The sequence below is a fragment of the Euleptes europaea genome, chromosome 17, assembly GCF_029931775.1.
Source record: "Euleptes europaea isolate rEulEur1 chromosome 17, rEulEur1.hap1, whole genome shotgun sequence".
In the NCBI taxonomy this organism is placed as follows: Eukaryota; Metazoa; Chordata; class Lepidosauria; order Squamata; family Sphaerodactylidae; genus Euleptes; species Euleptes europaea.
This window is the reverse complement of record NC_079328.1, coordinates 44,051,014-44,073,718: the sequence shown is the minus strand read 5'-3', so window position 1 is coordinate 44,073,718 and position 22,705 is coordinate 44,051,014. Positions and strand designations below refer to the sequence as shown.

Genomic DNA, 22,705 nt, shown 5'->3' with positions numbered 1-22,705 from the left:
GGGGGGAGGCATGTAAGGGAAGTGGTGCAAAGTGATGATATTGTTGAAATACTCCATTGACTATGTCAACAACTGTGTTTGGAAAACTTTGGCTATATCATGGATACATACAAGTTAAACAAAAGTGCTATATTACAAAGGGCAAATATTAAATATGTAATACATCCTTTCATGATGAAGAATTGCTACCCCTTTCTTGTGGCATGTTTTGACTATTGCTAAGACACTGCATGAAGGACCAACAAAATCAATACTATTTTTGGGGGATGGGGTGGGGAATACAGTAACCACCACAATTGAAATGGTACTTTGTATAATTGTGTAATTACATGTAATACTGCTTCTAGTTAAGGGATTTATTATTTTGCATGTACAAACTTATTTTAATTGGTAAAGATCTTGGTAAAAAACAACACAGTCTTGTTTACTGTACAAGCAAGCAACAAAACCATATCAAAATACATTTTTTAATTATTCCCTTTTGAAAAGGTTTGTCATCCACTATCAACTTTTATTCATCCCCTCAACACTTGCCTATTCATGGACCATAAGCAAGCTAGCACAAGCTCACGCCTATTCTCAGTCAGTTCTACCATGTGGGTGTGCATCTGTGATCCTATCACGTCACAGGTAATAGCAGCTTCAGCAGCTAAAGGAATCACACCAAATATCCGATTGGCTTTTGTACAGTAAGGGTTTAAGGACCTGTATCCCAACAGATGCTTTTAAAGCACTGTTACCATGGTTTCAAGAAACACATCTAATCATTGTCGAAAGTGCTTTTTAGTTAGCGGGCAACTCAGCATAATTATAATAAACTGATGATAACCCCTAATCTTGATTTTGGGTAACGTTTTTCAATGCAGTCAGATCTAAAACCCATAGAGAAATATAGAAGAGCTTACCGTGTCGACATTTCCCCTTTACCATTATTAACTGGTAATTACAGATTACATGACAAACACAAATCTAAACAAACAGCCAACAAGTCGTTCTTGCAAGGATATAATCCTTATACATGAAGTATGCAAGTGTTGGAAGTGGCACTTTATGACATTTTTTTTCAAACTTGGGGCTACGGCTCTGCTACAACATGACTGCTGTAAAAAGAGCAACATTTAAAAGCAAACAGGTATCCACGGTGTTGAAATGAAATAAGAAAGGGATATTGTATGTGTCAAAGTTTCCCTTTACTATAATTACACAAACGTGCACCGGTAATGAGGGGGTGAAAAAAACCATACACCAAATTAACGTATGCAGGGGTGTCTTTAAAAAGCAAAACAGAATATAAGACAAGAGAAACAGATGTAAACTTCCTAAACTAACTCAGCTGAGGTAACAAGTAGCCAATTTAATTGGCTGACTGGGAAACTTTTTTTAAAAAAACACAGTTGTACCTGAATCGGAAATATCAGCAGTGCATCACAACACTAGAGCATTTTCATGTGATTAAAGCAATGGATGGTGACATAGGTTCTACAGCTTTCATGACATTCATTAGCTGCCCAAATTATTGCTGAGTTTTGATCTGTAAATTATAAGCATCAAGGAGACTGTAAAACTATATTCAAATTAAATCAATAATGCGCATAAAGAATTCTGTGTTCACTGCAAATATATTAAATATACAGCTCATAGTGAGCATTTTTTTAAAAAACTAACCCCCCCAAACCAAAATTATAATGCCTTTTGCTGTAATTTTTTTTTTACACAAATGTGTATTTGATAGTACATACAAGTTCAGAAACTCAGGAACTTCAAGAAATTACATGCAAAATGTCTTTGAAAGCAGTTTGCACTCCTAAACAAATACTGAAATGTTCGGTCAGTAAATTATTGATGCACTCACTCAACACCAGGTTATTTACAATGAAATAATTAAAGAATAAATTCAAAATCAGTTTATAATTTAAGTGCAGAGTCTTGGGGGGGGGGTCAGTCTTCGTCACTAGAGTCTGAATCCTCGGACGAGGATGATGTACTGTCTGATCCAGAGGAAGCATCGGCTTTCTCTGAACCCTCATCTGTGCTGTTTTCATTGCGAGAGCTAGGCTCTGTTTCTCTTTTTCCTTCTCGATCTTGAACGCTGGAGTTCTCCTCCTTTTCTGTAGACTTAGCTATACCTGTGCTGTTGTTTTCATTGTTCTGTACATCAAAAATATTAGACTGGGACAAAGCTGGGATATGGAGATTAAGGCCTGGAGTGAGAAGCATCCCTGGATAAAGTATATTGGACAACAGTAAGGGGTTAAGAGCTAAGGGGCTGGCAGCTGCCGCAGCGGTACAGGATGTGGAAGGAGAACCCGACACAGAGTTTTCTCCACCATTATGTGCGTTTTGGCTCTCTGTCCTCTCTTTCCTTCCATCAGGCTCTCTGGAGTCATTTCCCTTTTTCTCCTCAGGAACAGATTCTGTAGACTTTGCCAGGAGTCCTCCCATTCCTAGTAAATTCGGTAAGCCGGCCATTCCTGAAAGCAGCATGGGAAACATGGCAGCCATGTTTTTTGCTTCCCCAGCGGTGTTCAGACCAGTAGGCATTCCCATTAAACCTGCTGTAACTTGCAGCGACTGAAAGTTTTGCAGGTTTCGCTGTAAGGCCTGAAGGGTAGACAGATCCACTCCTGGAAGTAGCCCATTGGCTAGCAAAGGGTTGACCGGGACATTGGCTGCGGTTGTAGCAGTGGCGGCAGCGGCTGCGGTTGCCTTGGCAATCTCACTTTTAGGCCTCCTTCCTCTCCTGCTTACTTCTTCTCGTACAACAGGCCCCGTTAAAATGCGGTCAAACATGCTTTCAGGAAGAAATCCCTGAAGAAAGACATTAAAACTTGGGTTAGTGGCTTTACCTTCCAATGTAGCTAAAGGTTTTCACACAAGCATTAAAGCGATGCCATAGGTAAAAGGAAAGTACATTCAAATTTGACTTCTTTGGGCTGCATCAGTGGTTCCCAAACTTTTCGGGCCACCCCCCTTTGGTTCCACAAACTCAACCCCAGTGCCCCCTACCCTATCCTATAAAAAGCATTATTCGAAATTGGGGTTTGCATGACTCCCTAAAGAAGATAATAACAATAAAATTTCAAAACAGTAACAATTAATCTATTCAAAATCAAATTAAGACTTTTTAGTTGAAAATTATTCAACAAAACTGATTAACTCGATCCAGTGGTACAAGTTGTACAGCAAGTTCGCCTGAGGAATATATTGCAAGAGTTGGTAGTTGATCGTTGCACTTTCTGGACTATTTGGCTATCATTGTATAAATAATTATGTATGTTACTTGTTTAATGTTGAAACAACAAGATATATTCATTGGCATCCTATACTGTCTTTTTTGTATGTACATTTAATATAGAGGTGGGGTTTCTTTTTTGGTATTTATTTTAACGTTAGGCTTCCTTCTTAGAAAAATGCATCTTCTCTATTATCACCCACCCACCCCTCCATCCCTGGTTCCGAACCCACACGAGTACTCACAGACTGTTTTACAACATCCGCCCATTCGGGAGCTACTCCATACTCCGGGTTCTCTTTCAGGAATCTGCACAAGTCCTTCAGTGGAGGCGCAAATGCACCTCCTACCTACAATCCAGTGGAGGGAAACAGAAGTTCAGACTGGTATTTCCCAGCTTTATGGCCGATGCTCAGCTTAAAGTCATATCACATACAAAGCTGGTTTTAAGGTGTGAGATGCAAATCTATTACAACCATGGTAAACTGTGGTAACGACACAGTATCGACAGCTGTGCCACTATCAAAAGATGCTCACTCCAGAAGACAAGGGGAAACAATTACCTTCCTAGCATTCCTCCTATTGATAAGTTGAACACGTTCTTCTCCAGTGAGGCTATTAATGTCCAGTTTATTTGGATTTCGGCAACGGTGCCTTTTCTGTTTGGGTCTGCTCTCATGAAGCTGAATTTTCTGTTGTAGAAGAATAAAAAAAAACTACTGGCTTTTACCGCACTGTTAAAGCTGCTTATTTGCCTTCAGACAAGGCAAAGCAAAAGGTTCTGTAGCCCTACACTTCTCCTGGTCCCACAGCCCTGCCACTGTGCAAACATTCTTAAAATAATCCCCCATTTTCTCATTGCCCAGCCTAACTTCTTGTGAACAAAAACCAAAAATTGCAACTCGAAAGTTACTAATCAAACTGAATTGAAATACCACAGCAGAGGCAGCATGAATAAACTTATTAAAAGTAAATACTCACAGGAATAAAAGCTCCTAAATCTTCAACATAGCCGGGATGTTCTTTAAGCCATCTCTCTAAATCTTTTCTTTTGGGGGCATCATCACCTGCAAGTCTTGTTCCATCTTTCAAATTAATAACGGGAACTGGGTTTTCTGCATCACACAAGCCTTGGGATTGTGCGTATAGAAGAGGTGGGTTTATTCCTGAAGCAACCTGAGTGGCACCGATGCCATGACAAACCTGTGAAAACACAGTGTGTTCTGGGAAATCTTCAAGTACTTGAAGGGCTGTCTTATAGAGGATGGTGCTAAGTTGTTTTCTGTTGCCCCTGAAGGTTGGACCAGAACCAATGGGTTGAAATTAAATCAAAAGAGTTTCTGTCTAGACGGTAGGAAGAATTTTCTAACAGTTAGAGCGGTTCCTCAGTGGAACAGGCTTCCTCGGGAGGTGGTGAGCTCTCCTTCCCTGGAGGTTTTTAAGCAGAGGCTAGATGGCCATCTGACAGCAATTCTGATTCTATGACCGTAGGCAGATCATGACAGGGAGGGCATCTTGGCCATCTTCTGAACATGGAGTAGGGGTCACTGGGGTGTGTGTGGGGGAAGTAGTTGTGAATTTCCTGCATTGTGCAGGGGGTTGGACTAGATGACCCTTGTGGTTCCTTCCAACTCTATGAGTCTATGATTCAAGAAAAGGGAAATGCTTAAGAGAAAGCAATCATCATAATTATACTTGCGCTTGTCAATGCTGCTGCTAGTGAGGCTTTGGTCCTATAAAAATTTATGGAACCCCATTAATAGCATGCTGGTAGTGGGTGTGACAGCTGGTTCACACACAACAGCACAAGTACTATTGCAGCAGTCAACCAAACACCAGTCTTGGCCAACTTAAGTCCTTAAAATTAACATGTTTACATCGGAACAGTAAATCTACCTGAAATATTTAATGACATTTGCTTACGTGGTTAGGTGTTTTATTTCTGTTGATAAACAGGATATCAACTCCTTCCACATTCTTTCTCCTTCCTCGCCTCTTTTTCATTGCAGGCTGGTCATCAACTATTACTCCATTTGCATTAGTTGTTGATTGGCTGGAAGTTCCTAATGAATAAACAGTGTCATTGTATTGAACTGTACTGAAGAGTGAGGGTATTAATCATATTAAATATGAGCAGCAAAAAGGCAATCGGAACACACAAAATCAAATGTCTAACAAGAGCTTCCAACACGACAAGAATATTTTATGGCATACTTATCAGTATTAATACTTTTCTACATACACCATGAGTTCAGACAGGTTTTACATTTTCTTTTTCCCAGGATCAGTTCACGCTACCAAGAGACTAACTGCTACAGGCTACAGCCCTGGCATCTCATGGTGTGGCCAGGAAAAACAAAACAAAACAAAACTACTCAGTACTTCTCAACTCACTGATACTTCCACAAATTCACAGGTCCATCTAGAGCAGTGGTTCCCAACCTTTTTTTGACCAGGGACCACTAGAACTTTTTTGTTCAGTGCAGGGACCCCAAAATTCAAAATAAAAATTCCAAGAATTTGAAAATAAACTTTAATCATAACTGTTAGTTAAACATTAAGCTTAGAATAATATTTGAATATATATTTAATAATAGAGAACTTTTAATTGAAAATATTAATTTATTATGGGTTTATAACTTTGTTTCGCGGACCTTAATTTAGTTCTCGCGGACCCCTGGGGGTCCACGGACCCCTGGTTGGGAACCAGTGGTCTAGAGAGATTTACTAGTTAGTATTAAACTATCTATTTCAGTTATTTTCTAGTACAACATCAGCCAAACTCTTTGAAGCATATGTGTTCATGTGAAACAAAAACTGGTACTGACATGAAGCCCCTTTTCTTCAACCTACTCATGCCATCTATGCATCTTCTACCAAGTCATTTTTCTACACTTGGGATGTTTTCTAGTTCAATCTATGATCAGATTTAACAACTAAATGTTCTGCACATGGCAGGGACTTCTAACCTTCTACACTCAACTAGATCACATCATACGACAGGAACATTCATAGGCCCAACTGAAATGGTTAATCCGTGTCTTTCAGAAGGTGGGTTCCCATAACTGAATGCTCTTCCATAAGAAAAAATTCCTTCTATATAAAGTCAGATGTCAGAAGCAAGGGTTCTAAACCAGTGGGGTTCAACCTTTCCAGACCACTCCACCCCTTTAGCTCCTAAACGGCGGTATAGGACCCAAGAAACTGCAAGTCTTGAGGAGGTGCCAGAGCTATGGACTCATCAGTGTGAGGGTCAGGAGCATGGGTAAGCAAACCAAGAGAGCCTTGGACAAGAAACACAAACTAAACACCAGGAGGTGTCACCCATAAGGAGCAACTAGCCCAGGTCAGAACCACAGAGGAATCCCCTCCATGGCTGAGTGACCTGTCTCTGCTGTCCTGCTGCTCCTCCCAGCATGTCTGCCAAGAAAGGGAGGAGGTGTGGTCCCCTTCCTCTGGAGGCACAGGCATGGCAGGTCCTTCAAGAGAGAGAATATGGTGGCTCTATAAAGGCTCTCAACTCAACAGGTGTTCCACCTGATGGTCCCAACCGATGGGCTGAAGACCACAATTTGAGACTGTCCTTCTGCTGTTTAAGTGGAAGGGTTGTTCTCGTTGTTGTTTTTTGTATGAAGGGACATTCAGCAGTATGAGATCCCAAACAGGGGTTTTATTGCCTCAGTGAGAATCAGGCAACAGATAAAAAAACAGCATAACTGGAATAACAATTCTGAACACAAGGTATCTCTGGTAGTAAGCATTTTTTTTTTTAGCACTGATCAGCCACTATTAAAAACCTACAATGCTTACCCGATTCTGGCAAAGACTTTGGGAAATTAGCAAGGCTCATTTCTGAAGCATTCTGGAGTTCATGTAGCCGGGCAAGGTATTGCTGCTGTCCTAATGTGCCTTCTTCACTTTCAAATGGCCTTTTCTGAGAAAGCCCCTGCTTCTGAAAAATTAATTTCAAACCACCTTCCTGTTAAACAAATGTGAGGGTTAGCAGATTTCTTTGGGAAGGAGAAATAAATTATCATTAAATTTAGGATTCTGATACACAGCTTCCTCTCTGAAAGGACCGAAAAAACAATTTCCATACACTGGGATGTTAGTCATTTGCACTAAGCTGATTTAAGTTAACAACTACATTTGAAAACCTGTGAGTGTATGCACACACACAGGTATCTTATACCCGTCCATATCTTTATTCATTTAAAATAAAAGCTAAATATGCACATACCAAATGTCAGAGAGAATGTTTGTATTATGTTGTGATCTAGCTTAGCCTGAGGAAATTAGCCTAAGGAAATTAGGAAGGAATGATTATTATTCTGATGGTCCACTCAGGGTTCATTCAGGGCATTTAAAAAACTGTAGCTATTTGCGAGGAAGAGCTATGACTAGGATTACAGAAGCCAAACGCTCCAGGAAGTAGGCTATAGTACTAAAAACAGCACAAGACAGACCATTTGAGAAAGCACCTTATCAGCAAGGCTTCAAAATATCAAAACAAAGAAAAGAAACTAATTTGTTGGTGGAGCCTGAAATCATGTACGTAAAAGAAAATGAAATGCCCCAAAGAAACTGCCTCCAAATACCCACAAAATGTGTGTGTGAAGGAAGTAAGATTGAGAGCAGGCAGCTACTTGTAGGTAAGGCATGCCGCACACCGCAATCGCAATCAGGTCCTAGGGCAATAAAAATAAACATACGTCATTGATTTTCACTGTAAACTCCTTTTCCCGTACATGCTTCTTCACCTTTGACATCTGTGGTGATTGATCATTTTCTTCTTTAACATCTGCACTTGGGGGAGTTGGTACACTGGGCTCAATGTAGTCTGCAGCGGCACCCGGGCTGTCTAGAAGTTTGGTGGTATAGAAAGAAGCCACGGTGTTGGTGTCGTAACTTCGCCTCGCCGACGGCCATTTACCTTTCAAGACTGTCTGACAAATACTGTCCAGACGATTAATCATGACGCGGTCCTAGAAGGAACAGAGCGCACTTCAAAAATCCTGTACTTCCTTGTCTCAACGCTTTAAAAAAATCATAATACCCGATAACAAGAAAAATAATTTCGATAAGCCAGAGGTATACCCATCGTGGTGTCTTTGGGCATATGGTGTCCATCGACACTTGTCCTAGAGCCCATCAAGTATTTTTAGGAAGGGGGTGGGGTCTTTGCCCAGCAAAGTTTCTGAATGGCCACCAGAGATCTGATTGGCAGCACAGATTTTTAAAGATGCTGCTTTGGCAGCAGCTGCTCAAGAATCTGCACTGCATGACTGAATGGAAGTTGTGTGTATGCAAGAAAATATTTTTTAAATAATATGTCCATTGTAAAAGGCATTCTGTTAAGCAGTGCTTCTGCATGAAATGTTGAAGAGTTACTATTAGAATTATGCATAAGCTCACTCCCTGACATTTTGTGGTTGGCTCCGCCTCCTGCGTCAGCCATTTTGTGGCTGCACCCACCACTCCGTGTCACAATTCCAAAGGAGCCCACCAGCTCAAAAAGGTTGGGGGACCCCTGCAATAAGCTATGGCTGTCAGAGCAGAGCCAAATGGCTTCCTTCAGTTGACAGCAAAATTACATATGTGACATTACATGACCTCTGGTTCTAGACAAAGATCAGGACTTCATCAGCATTAGTGAAAATCATGCTTAAGGTTTTTTTTTTTACTTTTCTTGTCTACCGTGACAGCCATCAATATGACTTCTTTATTGCTTTGTTTTCTTTGATTTCTAGCCTGCCCTCAATCCCCACACGAACACATGAAGCTGCCTTATACTGAATCAGACCGTTGGTCCATCAAAGTCAGTACTGTCTACTCAGACCGGCAGTGGGTCTCCAGGGTCTCAGGCAGAGGTCTTTCACATCACCTACTTGCCTAGTCCCTTTAACTGGAGATGTCAGAGATTGAACCTGGGACCTTCGGCACGCCAAGCAGATGCTCAACAAACTGTGCCACAGCCCCTCCCCCTGGGGCCAGGCTCAGGGGGGCCAATGGCAAAAGAATACAGGAGAAGGCTATCCCCAAGGGCAGCAACACACTTTACTGTCATCAGTGGCAGAAGAAATGGAATAGTTGCAGAAAGAGTCGTAAAGTAGGGTCTTTTCAGACTGAATGATGCAAAGAAGCTTTCTTGAAGCTCTTACCAGGATAAGGGATATCAGCATCTACAACATAAAGAAACTACCCTTTCTTTACGACTATGAAAGTAAGTCATGGAACACCCATCCTCACTTACCACTTAAGATTTAGAGGCACCAGGAAAGGGATTCATGGATTTTTTGTGGGGGCACATATTATATACAGCATTAGTATCTTACCTTTGGCCAGTAGGAAGCAGCCAACATATATCCACCTTGTAAGAGAGAATTAGAATTCGGTGTTCCATTATTCATTTGAAAACTGTCCTGGGTTTCATCCTGCACAGTGCTCAAGGAAGCTACACTCTCTTCATCATACGCTTTCAAGTGAGGAGTTCCTTCTGCTGAAAGAATGAAGTTTAGGCAATTAGAATTTCAAAACCTAAAATACTATGCATTATATGTTTCTTCATTGGAATTATTTAACATTCACAAATTTTCTTCAGAGTTGTAGAACAAATGCGTAGTATGAAGCAGAATGAAAATACTAAAGCTTTCTGCTTTTTTTTCCTTCCTAGGTGGAGAGAGGCTATTCTCCTGTTTACTTTATTCAATAGACAAGGCCAGAGCCATGAACAAAACTGTGAATTTTTAAACTGCAAGCTTCAAACAGAAGACCAACTAGTTAAAACACACTAAAATAAGAGCACCAGACATTCTAGGCTGTCATCTGGAGTACATGTTCTAATGGGAGCTGTACTGTATGCAAACATGGTATCAACAAATAAATCAAGGGTAACAAGGGAGATGATGGGAACAATTCAATATGATGCACAGGAGCTTACAAATATAATCTACTCTCGTGGGCCAATCCTGTTTCCTTTCTAAGAAACTCAGATGGTTGCAACACTAACTCCAAAACACCTCTCAACTGCAACGCTACTAAATTAGTAAAGCCTGAGATTGCCATGCATGGATAAGTGCCATGTCTTAGGCCAGAAGAACATAAAATTAGTGAACAACAAACATAGCAATTTAATATACCAAAAGGCATAAGAACACCTCAAAAACAGAAACCCAAGTGACCAGCGGAAAGCTAATTCTATCAATGACAGTTCATTCTCTCTAGACTACAAAGCATATCATCATTACAAGTGCTTTATCCAGGCCTCAGTTTGTGGGTCATTTTCACAGTCCATTTCCTTTTCACCCAATATTTAGGGTAAAGCAAGCTCTGACAATTTTTTTTCTGGGTCCAGATGCAACCCCAAAAATTTAAGAGCAAAGATCACATTTCAGCCTTCAGAGATATGCATGATCATATTTTCTAATTACTGCTACCACACACACACACACACAAAATACTAGGTGCCCCAATGAAATTTCTGGGCACCAAGGTGATCTGGCACCTGGGATTTGTCAAGCCCTGGGGCAAAGAGTCTTACTTCAACCTCCAGCTACCTCAAATTTAAAAAGAATGCTGCTATTTTTACATTCCTAACGAGCCTTGTCAGCACTGATTGATCCAACAGTCACAAGTCTCTAGGCATTTACCTCTCTTTTGTGCCTCCTCTTCATCACTGTCACTCTCTTCAGATGAAGATGAAGAAGATGAAGACGACGACGATGAAGAGGAAGACGACGACGATGAGGCTGAAGAACAAGATGAAGAGGACGAAGAGCTGGATCTGGAGCGTGAACAGGAGGAGGAGGAAGATGACGAAGATGAAGATGATCTGGAAGAACAGGACGATCTGTCTGAATCAGAGTCTGAATCGGAGCTGGAGTCGGATCCTCTCTTGCTAGCTCTCTGTTTCTTGGAAGCAGCATTTGGAGTTAGGGGCTCTGTCCTTGCCGCAACCATGCGCCTGTCACTGTCCGCTTTCACAACCGATTTGTGATCTGCAGAATGTGATGGTGTGCCATTCTTTGGGCTCAAAGGCTCAGTCTTTATTCGTGTCTGCACATCCTCGACAGACATGGACTCTTCTCCTGAAGAATGGGGTTCCTCCTTATGGTTTTCATTCTTGAGTTTTGTATCCTCAAGTGTGCTTCCTTTAACATCTAGCAGTCTTGCCTGAAGTGCAAGGGGTGATGCGGACAACGCCATCTGGTACGGATGCAAAATTGGGGTAGGGGTTCTCGAAAGTGCTGCTTTGTTTTGACTGTAGCTCCTTTGGGCTGACATAAATGAAAGTTCGGGGTCACGAAGGATGTGGTAGTCTGTCCTGCTAACCCCGTGCTTTGCGGCTCCAATCAGTAAATCCCAGTCATGAGTCCCACACTCCCACCAGACCGGTAAGTCTGGATTCGGCTGGCAAAGTTTTAACCGCTCAAATACTTGCGGATGGCGGACAGCTTGTTCCCGCACCTTCCTGAGAAGTTCAATTCGATACAAGGTTCGAGATGCACGTTCTTCAGTGATTGGCTGGATGAAAATATTTGGATCCATAGATTCTGCACAGGAAACACACAAACCTCAGTACCTCCCCCCTTTGACATTTTCCCTATGTTCTCATTTTAAAATAAGGTTCCTAAGAACTAGAAACTGTTTTGCTATTTGGAAGGAAAAAAATAAGTGCTTAACATTACAATTAGCAATCTTTTTTTAAAAAAATGATGATGCCTAAAGGACTTCTTTCTGTCAGTATGAGTATTATTTGCTTGATATGAACACATGAAGCTGCTTTATACTGAATCAGACCCTCGGTCCATTAAAGTCAGTATTGTCTACTCAGACCGGCAGCAGCTCTCCAAGGTCTCAGGTTGAGGTCTTTCACATCACCTACTTGCCTAGTCACTTTAACTGGAGATGCCAGGGATTGAACCTGGGACCTTCTGCACGCCAAGCAGAATCTCTACCACTGAGCCACAGCCCCGCCCTGAAGCACCTCCAATTATTTTCAACTCTGGGGGTACTTGTGATAGTAATGGAGCCTCTGCTCATGGAAAGACCCATGTGATGGTATGATTACATGCATTTGTAGCGGTGCTTCTTCTAACTGTTTTCATTTTCACAAAGGAAAAAAAATCAAGTGCCACAGGTAACCCACCATCTTTTGAAGGCAGGCGACAGACTCTTCTGCACATGGCCATAAAAGCGTACAAGTACTTCTCTAAACTCTCATCAGTTTTCTTATGCAGCCGAGCCATGGCTCTAAACTTGGTCCAATCGAACTGACCCCTATCAGGGTCGAATACAACACCAAAGGTGGAAACCACTCTGTAGAAGTCAGCTTCTTCCCTTCTTGTCCATCTAGAGTTCAAACGGAAAAGAAACACCATTAGTCAGGTGATAAGCTGAAGCGAAAGCTAGATATGCATGTTAGTTGGTATATTATTTAATGGAGTATTATTTATTATTATTGTAACCTGCCTTAAATCTGGTTTCAGAGAAACGTGGGTATAAAAGCTCTAAACGAATCAATCAAAATCAACCAGCCAACCCCCACCCCCGCAAAATAAACAACACCCCCAAACCCCTACTGCTTGAAATCATACCAGTACAGGAAATAAATGCAAATGCTTTTTGTGATCTATATGAGCTTGCAAACCTAATACTTATATTCTGAACAGACCTTTGCTGTCTTTCAATTTTGGCAGCCATTTTTGGATTAACAGAAGCTTCTTCATACTGAGTCTGAATCACGCAGGCCTGAACTGGAAACACCGGCTGGATTTGTTGAATTTGTCTGTTCTTACTGGTACGCTGATAGGCTGTTATTAGGCGGCGCAAACGTGTTGTTAAGGCAGACTGTGTTGGCCAGTAAAGCTTATCCCCTTCAATCATCTGGCCATCTGTAATTGGGAAAACATGGAAGAATAACAATATTTGATGCTGATTTGTTGTGTTCTGTACCATACAAAATGCAGGCTTGCTCTGTTCCAGAATAGCAAGTGTAAACTGTACCAGTTTATAATAAGGTTTACCTCCATCTGCTATTATTAGGTCCCCCGGTGATGACACATCATCCTAAATCACAAATTTAAAAAAAATCAAGAATGAACAGAGCATGATTCAGACCATAAGCCACCCGTCCTGCAGATGGTCTTACATATGGATTGCTGACAACTTTTTAAAATTTAAGGTCAGAACTTTTTCCACAGAAAATTAAACCTTGTATATTTAAATTTTAAAAGGGATGCTAATAAACTAATCCCACAGTTGCATCGTTACAAGTCTACAATGAAGCTTAAAGTATAGGAGGCCCCTCCCCAAATTTGTAATAAAAATGAAGTACCAATATATTACCTCTATGTCATCTTTAAACATGGCTGGTGCTGGTTTATATTCTGGATCTTCTACATCTCTGCAAGAATACAGAAGCAGTACAAGCCTGTCAAGTATGTATCTTACCATATAATTTGTTGTTTACTTGACACAAATCACTTCATTTGAGAGAGGAAAGTCACAGCAAAGTGTGGATGTTCTGGTTCTAACCACTTGGATTATCTTGGGTTAGGTTAGCAAGATGTCAGTTCAATGGAAGACGACTCAAGAGCAGTATGCAAGTTACTTGCTGTTATAGTAAGGAATCAGACCCTTAGCTCTTGCAATGATGCTTTTATGTTTGCAAAGACTCAAAAGCATGATTCTTTTGTTTGCAAAGACTCAAGAGCAATGATTCTTTTATGTTTGCAAAGACTCAAGAGTAGTATGCAAGTTACTTGCTGTTATAGTACAGAATCAGACCTTTAGCTCTTGCACGGATTCTTTTGTTTGCAAAGACTTTGCAATCAACAACTCCACAGAGCAGTTTAATGTTAAACCTCCTCATGCAGCGTAGTTGCCATTATTTTATTGTTTCCCTATATTTGATGATGTTACTCTTATTAGTAAACAACCTAGCCCTTCCACATCTTTCATGTGAGGCACTACATTACAAATGGTCTGGATTATCAAGAATGTGTGCAACATGCAGGGGACTCCCACAGGGTATAATGCAGCTCTGTCTTGTCTCCAGCCCTACTCCACAAGGGGGGCACGGGCATATGCATGTAGGCAGCACAAGGCAAAAATTCAGAAAATTAGACGCCTGTGTGCCCCTCCCATATAACTCCCATGCCTTCCTCTTGTGCACCATGCACATTACTTGCACTTACAAGGCAGACCAAAGCATTTTCTACATTTATTAGAAGAACTTACTGCAGCCTTTAGGTGAAAACCCAGGCAGAGTTAAGTACTTTAAAGTCTCGTGGGTTTTAATGGAAGAATTGAACACATTCTTAACTCTTCTAGCAGGGAATTCTGTCACAGCTGACAACTCCTTAAAATGATTTCTTTTCAGGTGGATCATACTCTCTCTTGCTCATTCGCTCAAACATTTTTATAAGGACATGAGAGAAGAAATTCCCCATAAGAGTCTCTTCCAGTCTGAACATGTGCATGTCAGGTCTTCTCTGAGCTCTCTTCTGACTGAACTCTTCCTTAAATCTATTAGATTTGTGATGGCTCAAATGCAGTTTTCTCTGGCTGCAGCACTAGCCATCTGAATCAGCCTCTCCTAGGAGACCAGAATGGTTCCTATACTGGCCTAGTTTCCGGGGCATTTTTGCCGCTCTGTTTTTAAGAGGCAGTTGGTGGAAGCTGTTTATTTGGGGTAATTGGATATTAGCACTTTAATTGTTATGATTTTTGTACTGAACATTTTGTACTGAACTTGAATCGTGAGCTGTTTGAACCACTGTGGATGGTGTGAGGCGAGAGGGATATATTTATATTCAAAATATTTTTGTAGAAAAGCCATACCCATCGATATAATCATTTGCTCTCTGCTCAGCAGCAACTGCCTTGTCGTCGGGTTTTCCCACTCTCTCCAGGAAGCAAAGAGCTGCATCTGCTCTGATTGTATTGTACTTTTCATAACCTGAGAAAGAAACATACTATATGAACATAACTTCAAAAAACAGAACAACGTGAACAATAAAAACAAGAAAAATGCATTGCTTACCATGCTTAAAAACTCCTATTAGGAGAGATTTATCTGCCTCAGTATCCCACCACTCTGCTGGCACCTCAGAATGGTCTGGCTCAGGGACCCAGACATCAATTTCACTGAAATGTTTATCCAGAAAAACAGGTATTACATTTAGTTGTTATTGCATACATTGACTTGGCCTTTTACAAATAAATATATGGCAGATATCAATACATATACATGGATTAGCATAAAGGCTAAGAGCAGGAGTAGTAATTCACGAGCACCCCAGCTAAAATCTTGACAGTCAACCCCCCCCCCCAAAAAAAAAACCCTAGATAATGCTGGGCAACCCACTCTCACTAGGTCTCAGCCACCCATTTCTAACATGGGAATAATACTGGCCTATCATAAAAGGCTGTTGTAAGGATAACCAAATAACACTGGATGAGCTACATAGGTGCTAAGTGTTTTAAAGTTACAGGATACTACTCCCCAGTGTTTCGAAACATTTAAATAGTAAATACTGTTAAAACTCAGCTCATTCAAGTACTCAGTACAGTAACTTCATGTAACAGTCAGCAAGTGTTTAAAAAGAAAAGGGACCTCAAGCTCAGCTTACCTGGCTTCAATTCCTTCAAAAACCTTTTGGCACTCACTACCAATGACTTCTTGTTTCAAATAATACAGCATCCTAACTCGGAGTAAGACCCTAAACAGGAACACATACGCAAGAAATGAATTATTGTCGAAGGCTTTCACGGTCAGAGTTCATTGGTTCTTGTAGGTTATCCGGGTTGTGTAACCGTGGTCTTGGAATTTTCTTTCCTGACGTTTCGCCAGCAACTGTGGCAGGCATCTTCAGAGTAGTAACACTGAAGGACAGTGTCTCTCAGTGTCAAGGGTGTAGGAAGAGTCTCTTCCTACACCCTTGACACTGAGAGACACTGTCCTTCAGTGTTACTACTCTGAAGATGCCTGCCACAGTTGCTGGCGAAACGTCAGGAAAGAAAATTCCAAGACCACGGTTACACAACCCGGATAACCTACAAGAACCAAGAAATGAATTGTTCTTCTGTTTGAAATTAACACTATTTTTTTTAGTATTTTAAAAGACAGGAAATAACATCCGGCATTTTTCAGTCCCCAAGTGTTATCAATCTCCCAGACCAGCTCTGATGTAGCATTCGCTGTTCATGCTATCCTGAATCAAGTTATGTACACTCTGGCTCCACTGACTTTAATGGCACCTAAGCATGGTCTGACTCAAATGTTAACTCTGTATTGTTACCAAATGCCTCTGGATAGATCTCTAGGCAGCAACACATAGAACTGCATCCCTTGCATGGGCAATTCCTACCAAATCCAGATAGTTTCAGGAGGGAAGTTAAATTCTGTAACTAGCAACCTTAATTTTTAAAACCAGAACAGCAACATATTGTTACTACTGGGGCCCTGAAAAGGCCCTCTGAAAAGCACCCAAATGGAGTGTGTGTCCTTCAAGCCCAATCCGCAGCCCACTTTAGGCTCTGCTATGAAAAGAAACAAATCAGGCTGCTTGCTCCTCTTCAGCCTAACTCCCAGCCAGCTGGGGGCACTGTTCTCTGGTGTAAACATTCTCTGTTGTGGAGTCTTATCAACCCATACCCCTCAATGTGTTTGGTGAAAAAGCGAGAATGTTTCTACCAATTGGAAGAGACTTATTCTGACCTTGTTCCCCAGAAGGTCGGACCAGAACCAACGGGTTGAAATTAAATCAAAGGAGTTTCTGTCTAGACAGCAGGAAGAATTTTCTAACAGAGCGGTTCCTCAGTGGAACAGACTTCCTTGAGAGGTGGTGAGCTCTCCTTCCCTGGAGGTTTTTAAGCAGAGGCTAGATGGCCATCTGTCAGCAATGCTGATTCTATGACCTTAGGCAGTTCATGAGAAGGAGGGCGTCTTGGCCATCTTCTGGGCATGGAGTAGGGGTCACTGGGTGTGTGTGTGGGGGGGAGGTAGTTGTGAATTTCCTGCATTGTGCAGGGGGTTGGACTAGATGACCCTTGTGGTTCCTTCCAACTCTATGATTCTACCTCCCCTAAATCCAATTTTGGCTCTCAGAGGACCTGCACACAGCATGCCTGCTTTACTAGTGCAAAGAGTGACATACCACACAGCTACAACCATCATACTAACATTCTGTTCCAGTAAATCTCACACAGGGCCACAATATAGCCTATCAGCTTTTAATAAAATCGCTTATTTGCACTTCCAAAAGAAAGCATATTCAGACCTGAAACGCAACATGCAAGCTATTTTCATAAGCTTAAAGACAAACCCAAGTTTATTTAGAGTGTTACTCACTTGTTGCAGTGATGCTTTATGTGCTTTTTATACCCATCGTCTTGCAATAGATGCTCTGGATTATACTTTCGAAGCCATTCTGCTTTATGTATATCAAAAGTGCTGGTCTGAGTCTTAACTTTCTTTCCTTTTCGCCCCCTGGGGACAGGGGCTGACAAACCTATTAAATGCAAGAACACAGCACAGCGATATCATAAAATATACCGGGGGAGGCAACCATCTTGCCAGCTATGCTCTGTCTTGACTGTGGTTTTGTCCACTTCTGGCCTGCAGGTATAAGGGCTGGGTGTGGCCAGAGGCGCATGCCAGTGGCTCGCAGCAGGTGGCCACGGATGAACCAGCCATAGAATCCCAACCAGTCCACTATGTACTGTTTGTTTTGTTTGATTTATATTGTATCTTTGCTCTAAACTACTCCCTTTTGTGGGGGGAAATAGAATGTATATCCTTTTCTAAATTCACAGTTCTTGATAAAGAAGAAGAGTTGGTTTTTATATGCCGACTTTCTCTACCACATAAGGGAGAATCAAACTGGCTTATGATCACCTTCCCTTCCCCTCCACACAACAGACACCCTGTGAGGTGGGTGGGGCTGAGAGAGCTCTAAGAGAGCTGTGACTAGCCCCAGGTCCCCCAGCTGGCTTCGTGTGTAGGTGTGGGGAAACAAATCCGGTTCACCAGATTAGCCTCCGCTGCTCATGTGGATGAGTGGGGAATCACACCCGGTTCTCCAGATCAGAGTCCACCACTCCAAACTACCGCTCTTAACCACTACACCATGCTGGCGCTCCTTGTTTCATTATTGTAATGTATTAAAAACAATCTCACAGAGAATAGTCTATTTTCCTTTAACATTCAACGCTTGCACTCCAAAAAAGTGTAGAAACTACAAAAGAAATACCAAGCCGGAGCAATAAAATGGCAGAAGCATCTGATTTTATTACAATGTTAAATCAACTCTGGCTAATGGATAAAAGACTCGCAGCACCCTCCTACTAAACAGAGTTATACCCTTGTAAGTCCACTGCAGTCAAGATGGGCTTAGAATGGGCCTGCTTAGGGATGGCTCTTTAGGATCCTTACCTAGGTGATTCTGCAGCTCCCGAGTCTGCCCATCCTCAGTTGGTGTGATGAGGTCCCATATAAAACTCTTTATCTTTTCATCCCCTCGGTAGTGAACGAGGCAATAAGCTAAGAGTGCTCGGCAAATTATCTCCACATCCTGTTCATTTAGCTGCCTTTTGAACCGTCCGTGTGACAAAATCTCTCTCCAGCGACCCCACCTAGTTAAAATTTAACACTGGTCAACATTTAAAACAAAACAAAACATCACCCTGAACGCAACTGGCTCCTTTGCAGGAAGACTCAACTATAGTTAAAATATTATACAGCAAAAGCTTCATTATCCAGCGTTTGATTATCCAAAATGCTCAGTTAAATCACCCAGAGGGCAAGCTCCTCCGCCCCAGTCACAATACTGCTGTGACTTCAGGGGCACATGTGCCCCACTCCTTTCGCTCCAGCCAGCTTGATGCCTCTGGCCATTGTTGGGCTTCTGACAGCTGGCGCTGCCAGATGCCATCATCCTTGAGCACGCCTCTTTTCTCATTGCCTGACTAGAGCTGTTGGGGCCAGTTCGGCCAGATGGTTCCTGGACAGTTGGCCCACTTAATAGTTGGCCGCACCTTTTTGCAATGTTACATATTTTCTGTTAACAAACTCATAAAATGTAGCCTCATGCTAAGATTTTCTGAATCTTGGATTTTGAGCTTCCCTTGACACAGAAATGAACTGCCACAAAGCATGGCACTGTAACAGCGCTGCAGCATCATTATTATATCACTATTCTGGGCACCATCAACTGTAAGATCACCAGCAACACAGGAAAGGCACATTCTCCAAAGTAACAGAGCATTTTTACCCATAGACTAGCAAGTTTTTCTCCACCCTGAAGCATTCTGTTCTTCCGTATCCATTGGAGCGGTCACAAGGTCTCCGCAGTTTTGGTTTATCGTCCCCTTCGCTCTCAATGTCAGATAATTCAGCAAGCTCGTCTTTCGTGGCACTAAATGGCCTTGTTTGTTTCCTAATTCTGGGAGTATCAATGACCAGGCTATTCTGTGGGAATGTAACAAAAATATACTAATTTGAAACAAATCAATAATTTCAAAGGACCTAACCTATAGCTTACAAAATGACAACAGTTATAAAATATCCTATGGACATCTTGTATTTAATATTAGATAATTAAATATGGCATTACTTCTGGAATTATGGTTCTCCAAGTGAAACAATAACTTTGCTATGAGGAACAGACACTAGATAGAGGACGTGAAAACTCCCTTGTATGCCAATTTGTTATCTTCGATTGCAACGGGGGGGGGGGGGGAGGAATTAGACTGACATGGCATTCCTGGTAATTGATAACAGAATCAGTGCTAAATTACTAGGCTAGAGAGAAGATTCCTGCCACTTTCTGCTCCCACTGGTAGGAACCAGTGAAGCAAAGTAGTGAAGAGACAACCTGTGACCCATCAGGCATCAATTTACCTCAGCGTGCAACAAAGTTTGATAACCTTTGCTGTAGAAAACAAAGGCAAAGTATTTTAAATACTTCTAGTTCTTCCAGAAGACTCATGTTTATTAGATCTTCCTAAAAGCAGAAATCTCCTGAAAGGAGAGCTGTGCACCATTTTGGATGACAGAGTTAGGTCTGCAACATCTGAAGAAGTTAGTATGTCAAGCCTGCGAATCTGATGATCAAATCTGTTACAATTATAATTTCATAGACTATTAATAACCTGACTTGGACAATTAAAAATACAAGCATGTTCAGGGCTGTTAACGTTACTACCCCCAAAAAAATCAATACTTACTCTGCCACTGATGGCATCTATGTCTATTTCTGCTTTTTTGGCCCACTTCTGCCAAAAATTGGGATCATCTAATGAAATATCTGTCCTATTTCCAGATGCAACAAAACTGGCCTGTAACAAATACAATAGAGTATACAATCAAAACATGAGTCCAATTTTAGGAACTATCCCACCCCTTACAATGATAGAGAAAGGCCATCTTCCTTTCCAACCAGCCCCTTTCAAGGCAATCATGTTAATTACATATCTGGGGGTGGCAGTCTGAACGTGGCATACAAATGTAAATAAATTTCCTCACAAGAGGTGGTGCAGTCACTTGAAGGAAATTATGAATGTTTGATTTCTCAAAGTGTGTGTGGTAAATGCCATCAAGACACTTCTGACATGGCAACCCTATATGTAACTGTCCTCCAAAATGTCATATCCTTAACAGCCTTGCTCAGGTCTTGCAAACCGAGGGCTGTGGCTTCCTTTATAGAGTCAATCCATCTCATGTTGAGTCTTCCTCTTTTCCTGCTGCCTTCTACTTTTCCTAGCATGATTGTCTTTTCCATTGACTCTTCTCTTCTCATAATGTGACCAAAGTACGATAGCCTCAGTTTAGTCATTTTAGCTTCTAGGGTCAGTTCAGGCTTGATTTGATCTAGAACCCATTGATGGTATCCATAACCCTTTCTTCCAACACCACATTTCAAAGGAATCTACTTTCTTCTCACTTTTCTTCATTGTCCAGCTTTCACACCCATACATAGTAATAGGGAATAGTATGGCATGAACTAACTTGATCTTGGCTGCCCTTTCCAGTCTCATTCTCCTTCTGGTTTCTTGGTTGCAGTCTCTTTTTTGATGATGCAGTCTCTTTTGGTTGATGATGGAGCCAAGGAATAGAAAGTCTTGAACGATTTCAATTCCCTCATTGTCCACCTTAAAGTTGAGTAATTTTCCAGTAGTCATTACTTTTTTCTTCTTGATTTCAGCTATAGTCCTGCTTTGGCACTTTCTCCTTTAACTTTCAGTAGTAATCGTTTCAAGTTTTCACTATTTTCTGCCAGTAATGTAGTGTCTTTGGCATATCTCAAATTGTTAATGTTCCTCCCCTCAATTTTCACTTCACCATCAACTAAATCTAATCCAGCTTTCCTTATGATATGTTCTGCATAAAGATTGTCTAACAGCTTTGCCAACTAGAAACCATTCTGTTTCTCCATATTCTGTCCTAACAAGTAGCCTTTTGTCCAGAGTACAGGTTGCACATCAAAACAACCAGATGCTGTGTGGCACACCCATTTCCTTTAAAACCAGCCATGGTTTTTCATGATCTACACCAGTGGTCGGCAAACTCATTAGTCAACAGAGCCAAATATCAACAGTACAACGATTGAGATTTCTTTTGAGAGCCAAATTTCTTAAACTATATAGGTAGGTACACTGTTTATTAACTTAATAAACTTTAATTAAAGTTTTAAGTCTTAATTAAACTATAGGTACACTGAATAAAACTTGATATCATACTTAATAATGATCTTATTTATTGATAAAAATTAAATTGTAAGTAAGGTATCCATAAAATTAAATAATGACAATGACTGACAAACACTTAATGTGAACAATGGCCTTGCATCTCCCCGACCCCCACTGACTTCTCGGCGGCCGCCCTGGCGCATCCCGGCCACCTCGGCCTCCCGCGCTCACCTTTCGGCCTCCTCCTCCTCACCGCCGCTGCCTGGGCTCTTTCCTTCCTTCCCTCCCCAGCCAGCCTGCCGTCCGCTCCTCCTCAGCGCCTCGGCCTCCGAGGAGGAGGAGGAAGAAGAGGAGGAGGAAGGCGGAGGGGTGTCCTCCCCCCTCCCCTCTCGCTGGCGTTCTCCAGCGGCAGAAGGGAAGAGCAAGCCACGAGGGCGACGCGCTGGAGCTTGCAGGTGAGGAAGGCGGGGGAGGGTGTGTGTGTACTGGACCGGGGCCTCCCTCCCTCTCCCCGGTGCTCGAGCCAGCAGGTTGCAAAGATCCGCCCCCCGTGGCGGCGGCAGCTCTGGGCTGGCGGAAAGGCGGAGAACTTTTGTGGCACTTCTGCGTGCGCGCAGAGCCCGGCCGGGGCAGGGAAGGGACGCCAGGCTCTCCTCCGCCGCGAAGTGCAGCCCCGATCCTCCGCCGAAAGAAGCCAGCCCCCCCCGCGCCCTCCGCGCCCAGGGAAGGTGGCTTCTCTCGGGTGGGCGGCCGCAATCCTGCAGCCCAGAGCCGCACTCA

The 22,705-nt window shown here is 42.1% G+C and overlaps 1 protein-coding gene across 8 annotated transcripts in view; it reads right to left on the bottom strand.

Annotated features, from left to right (window-relative positions):
- Positions 1-1,387: 1,387 nt before the first annotated feature.
- Positions 1,388-22,705, bottom strand: part of CHD9 (chromodomain helicase DNA binding protein 9) — a 70,349-nt gene continuing 49,031 nt past the window's right edge. For 4 of the 8 annotated variants that reach the window (XM_056862948.1, XM_056862955.1, XM_056862952.1 and 1 more), the window contains 20 exons: positions 20,465-20,575; positions 19,510-19,706; positions 18,672-18,871; positions 17,589-17,748; positions 15,868-15,957; positions 15,279-15,382; positions 15,077-15,194; positions 13,580-13,637; positions 13,258-13,300; positions 12,906-13,125; positions 12,381-12,583; positions 10,882-11,784; positions 9,568-9,731; positions 7,945-8,217; positions 7,043-7,211; positions 5,156-5,295; positions 4,214-4,435; positions 3,796-3,924; positions 3,478-3,582; positions 1,388-2,808 (listed from right to left, as the gene is read on the bottom strand). In XM_056862948.1, the coding sequence (XP_056718926.1) occupies positions 1,939-2,808; positions 3,478-3,582; positions 3,796-3,924; positions 4,214-4,435; positions 5,156-5,295; positions 7,043-7,211; positions 7,945-8,217; positions 9,568-9,731; positions 10,882-11,784; positions 12,381-12,583; positions 12,906-13,125; positions 13,258-13,300; positions 13,580-13,637; positions 15,077-15,194; positions 15,279-15,382; positions 15,868-15,957; positions 17,589-17,748; positions 18,672-18,871; positions 19,510-19,706; positions 20,465-20,575 (4,479 nt within the window). In that variant the 3' untranslated portion in view covers positions 1,388-1,938. The remainder of the gene's footprint in view (positions 2,809-3,477; positions 3,583-3,795; positions 3,925-4,213; positions 4,436-5,155; positions 5,296-7,042; positions 7,212-7,944; positions 8,218-9,567; positions 9,732-10,881; positions 11,785-12,380; positions 12,584-12,905; positions 13,126-13,257; positions 13,301-13,579; positions 13,638-15,076; positions 15,195-15,278; positions 15,383-15,867; positions 15,958-17,588; positions 17,749-18,671; positions 18,872-19,509; positions 19,707-20,464; positions 20,576-22,705) is intronic. The other 4 variants (XM_056862950.1, XM_056862953.1, XM_056862949.1 and 1 more) reach the window with 3 other exon arrangements.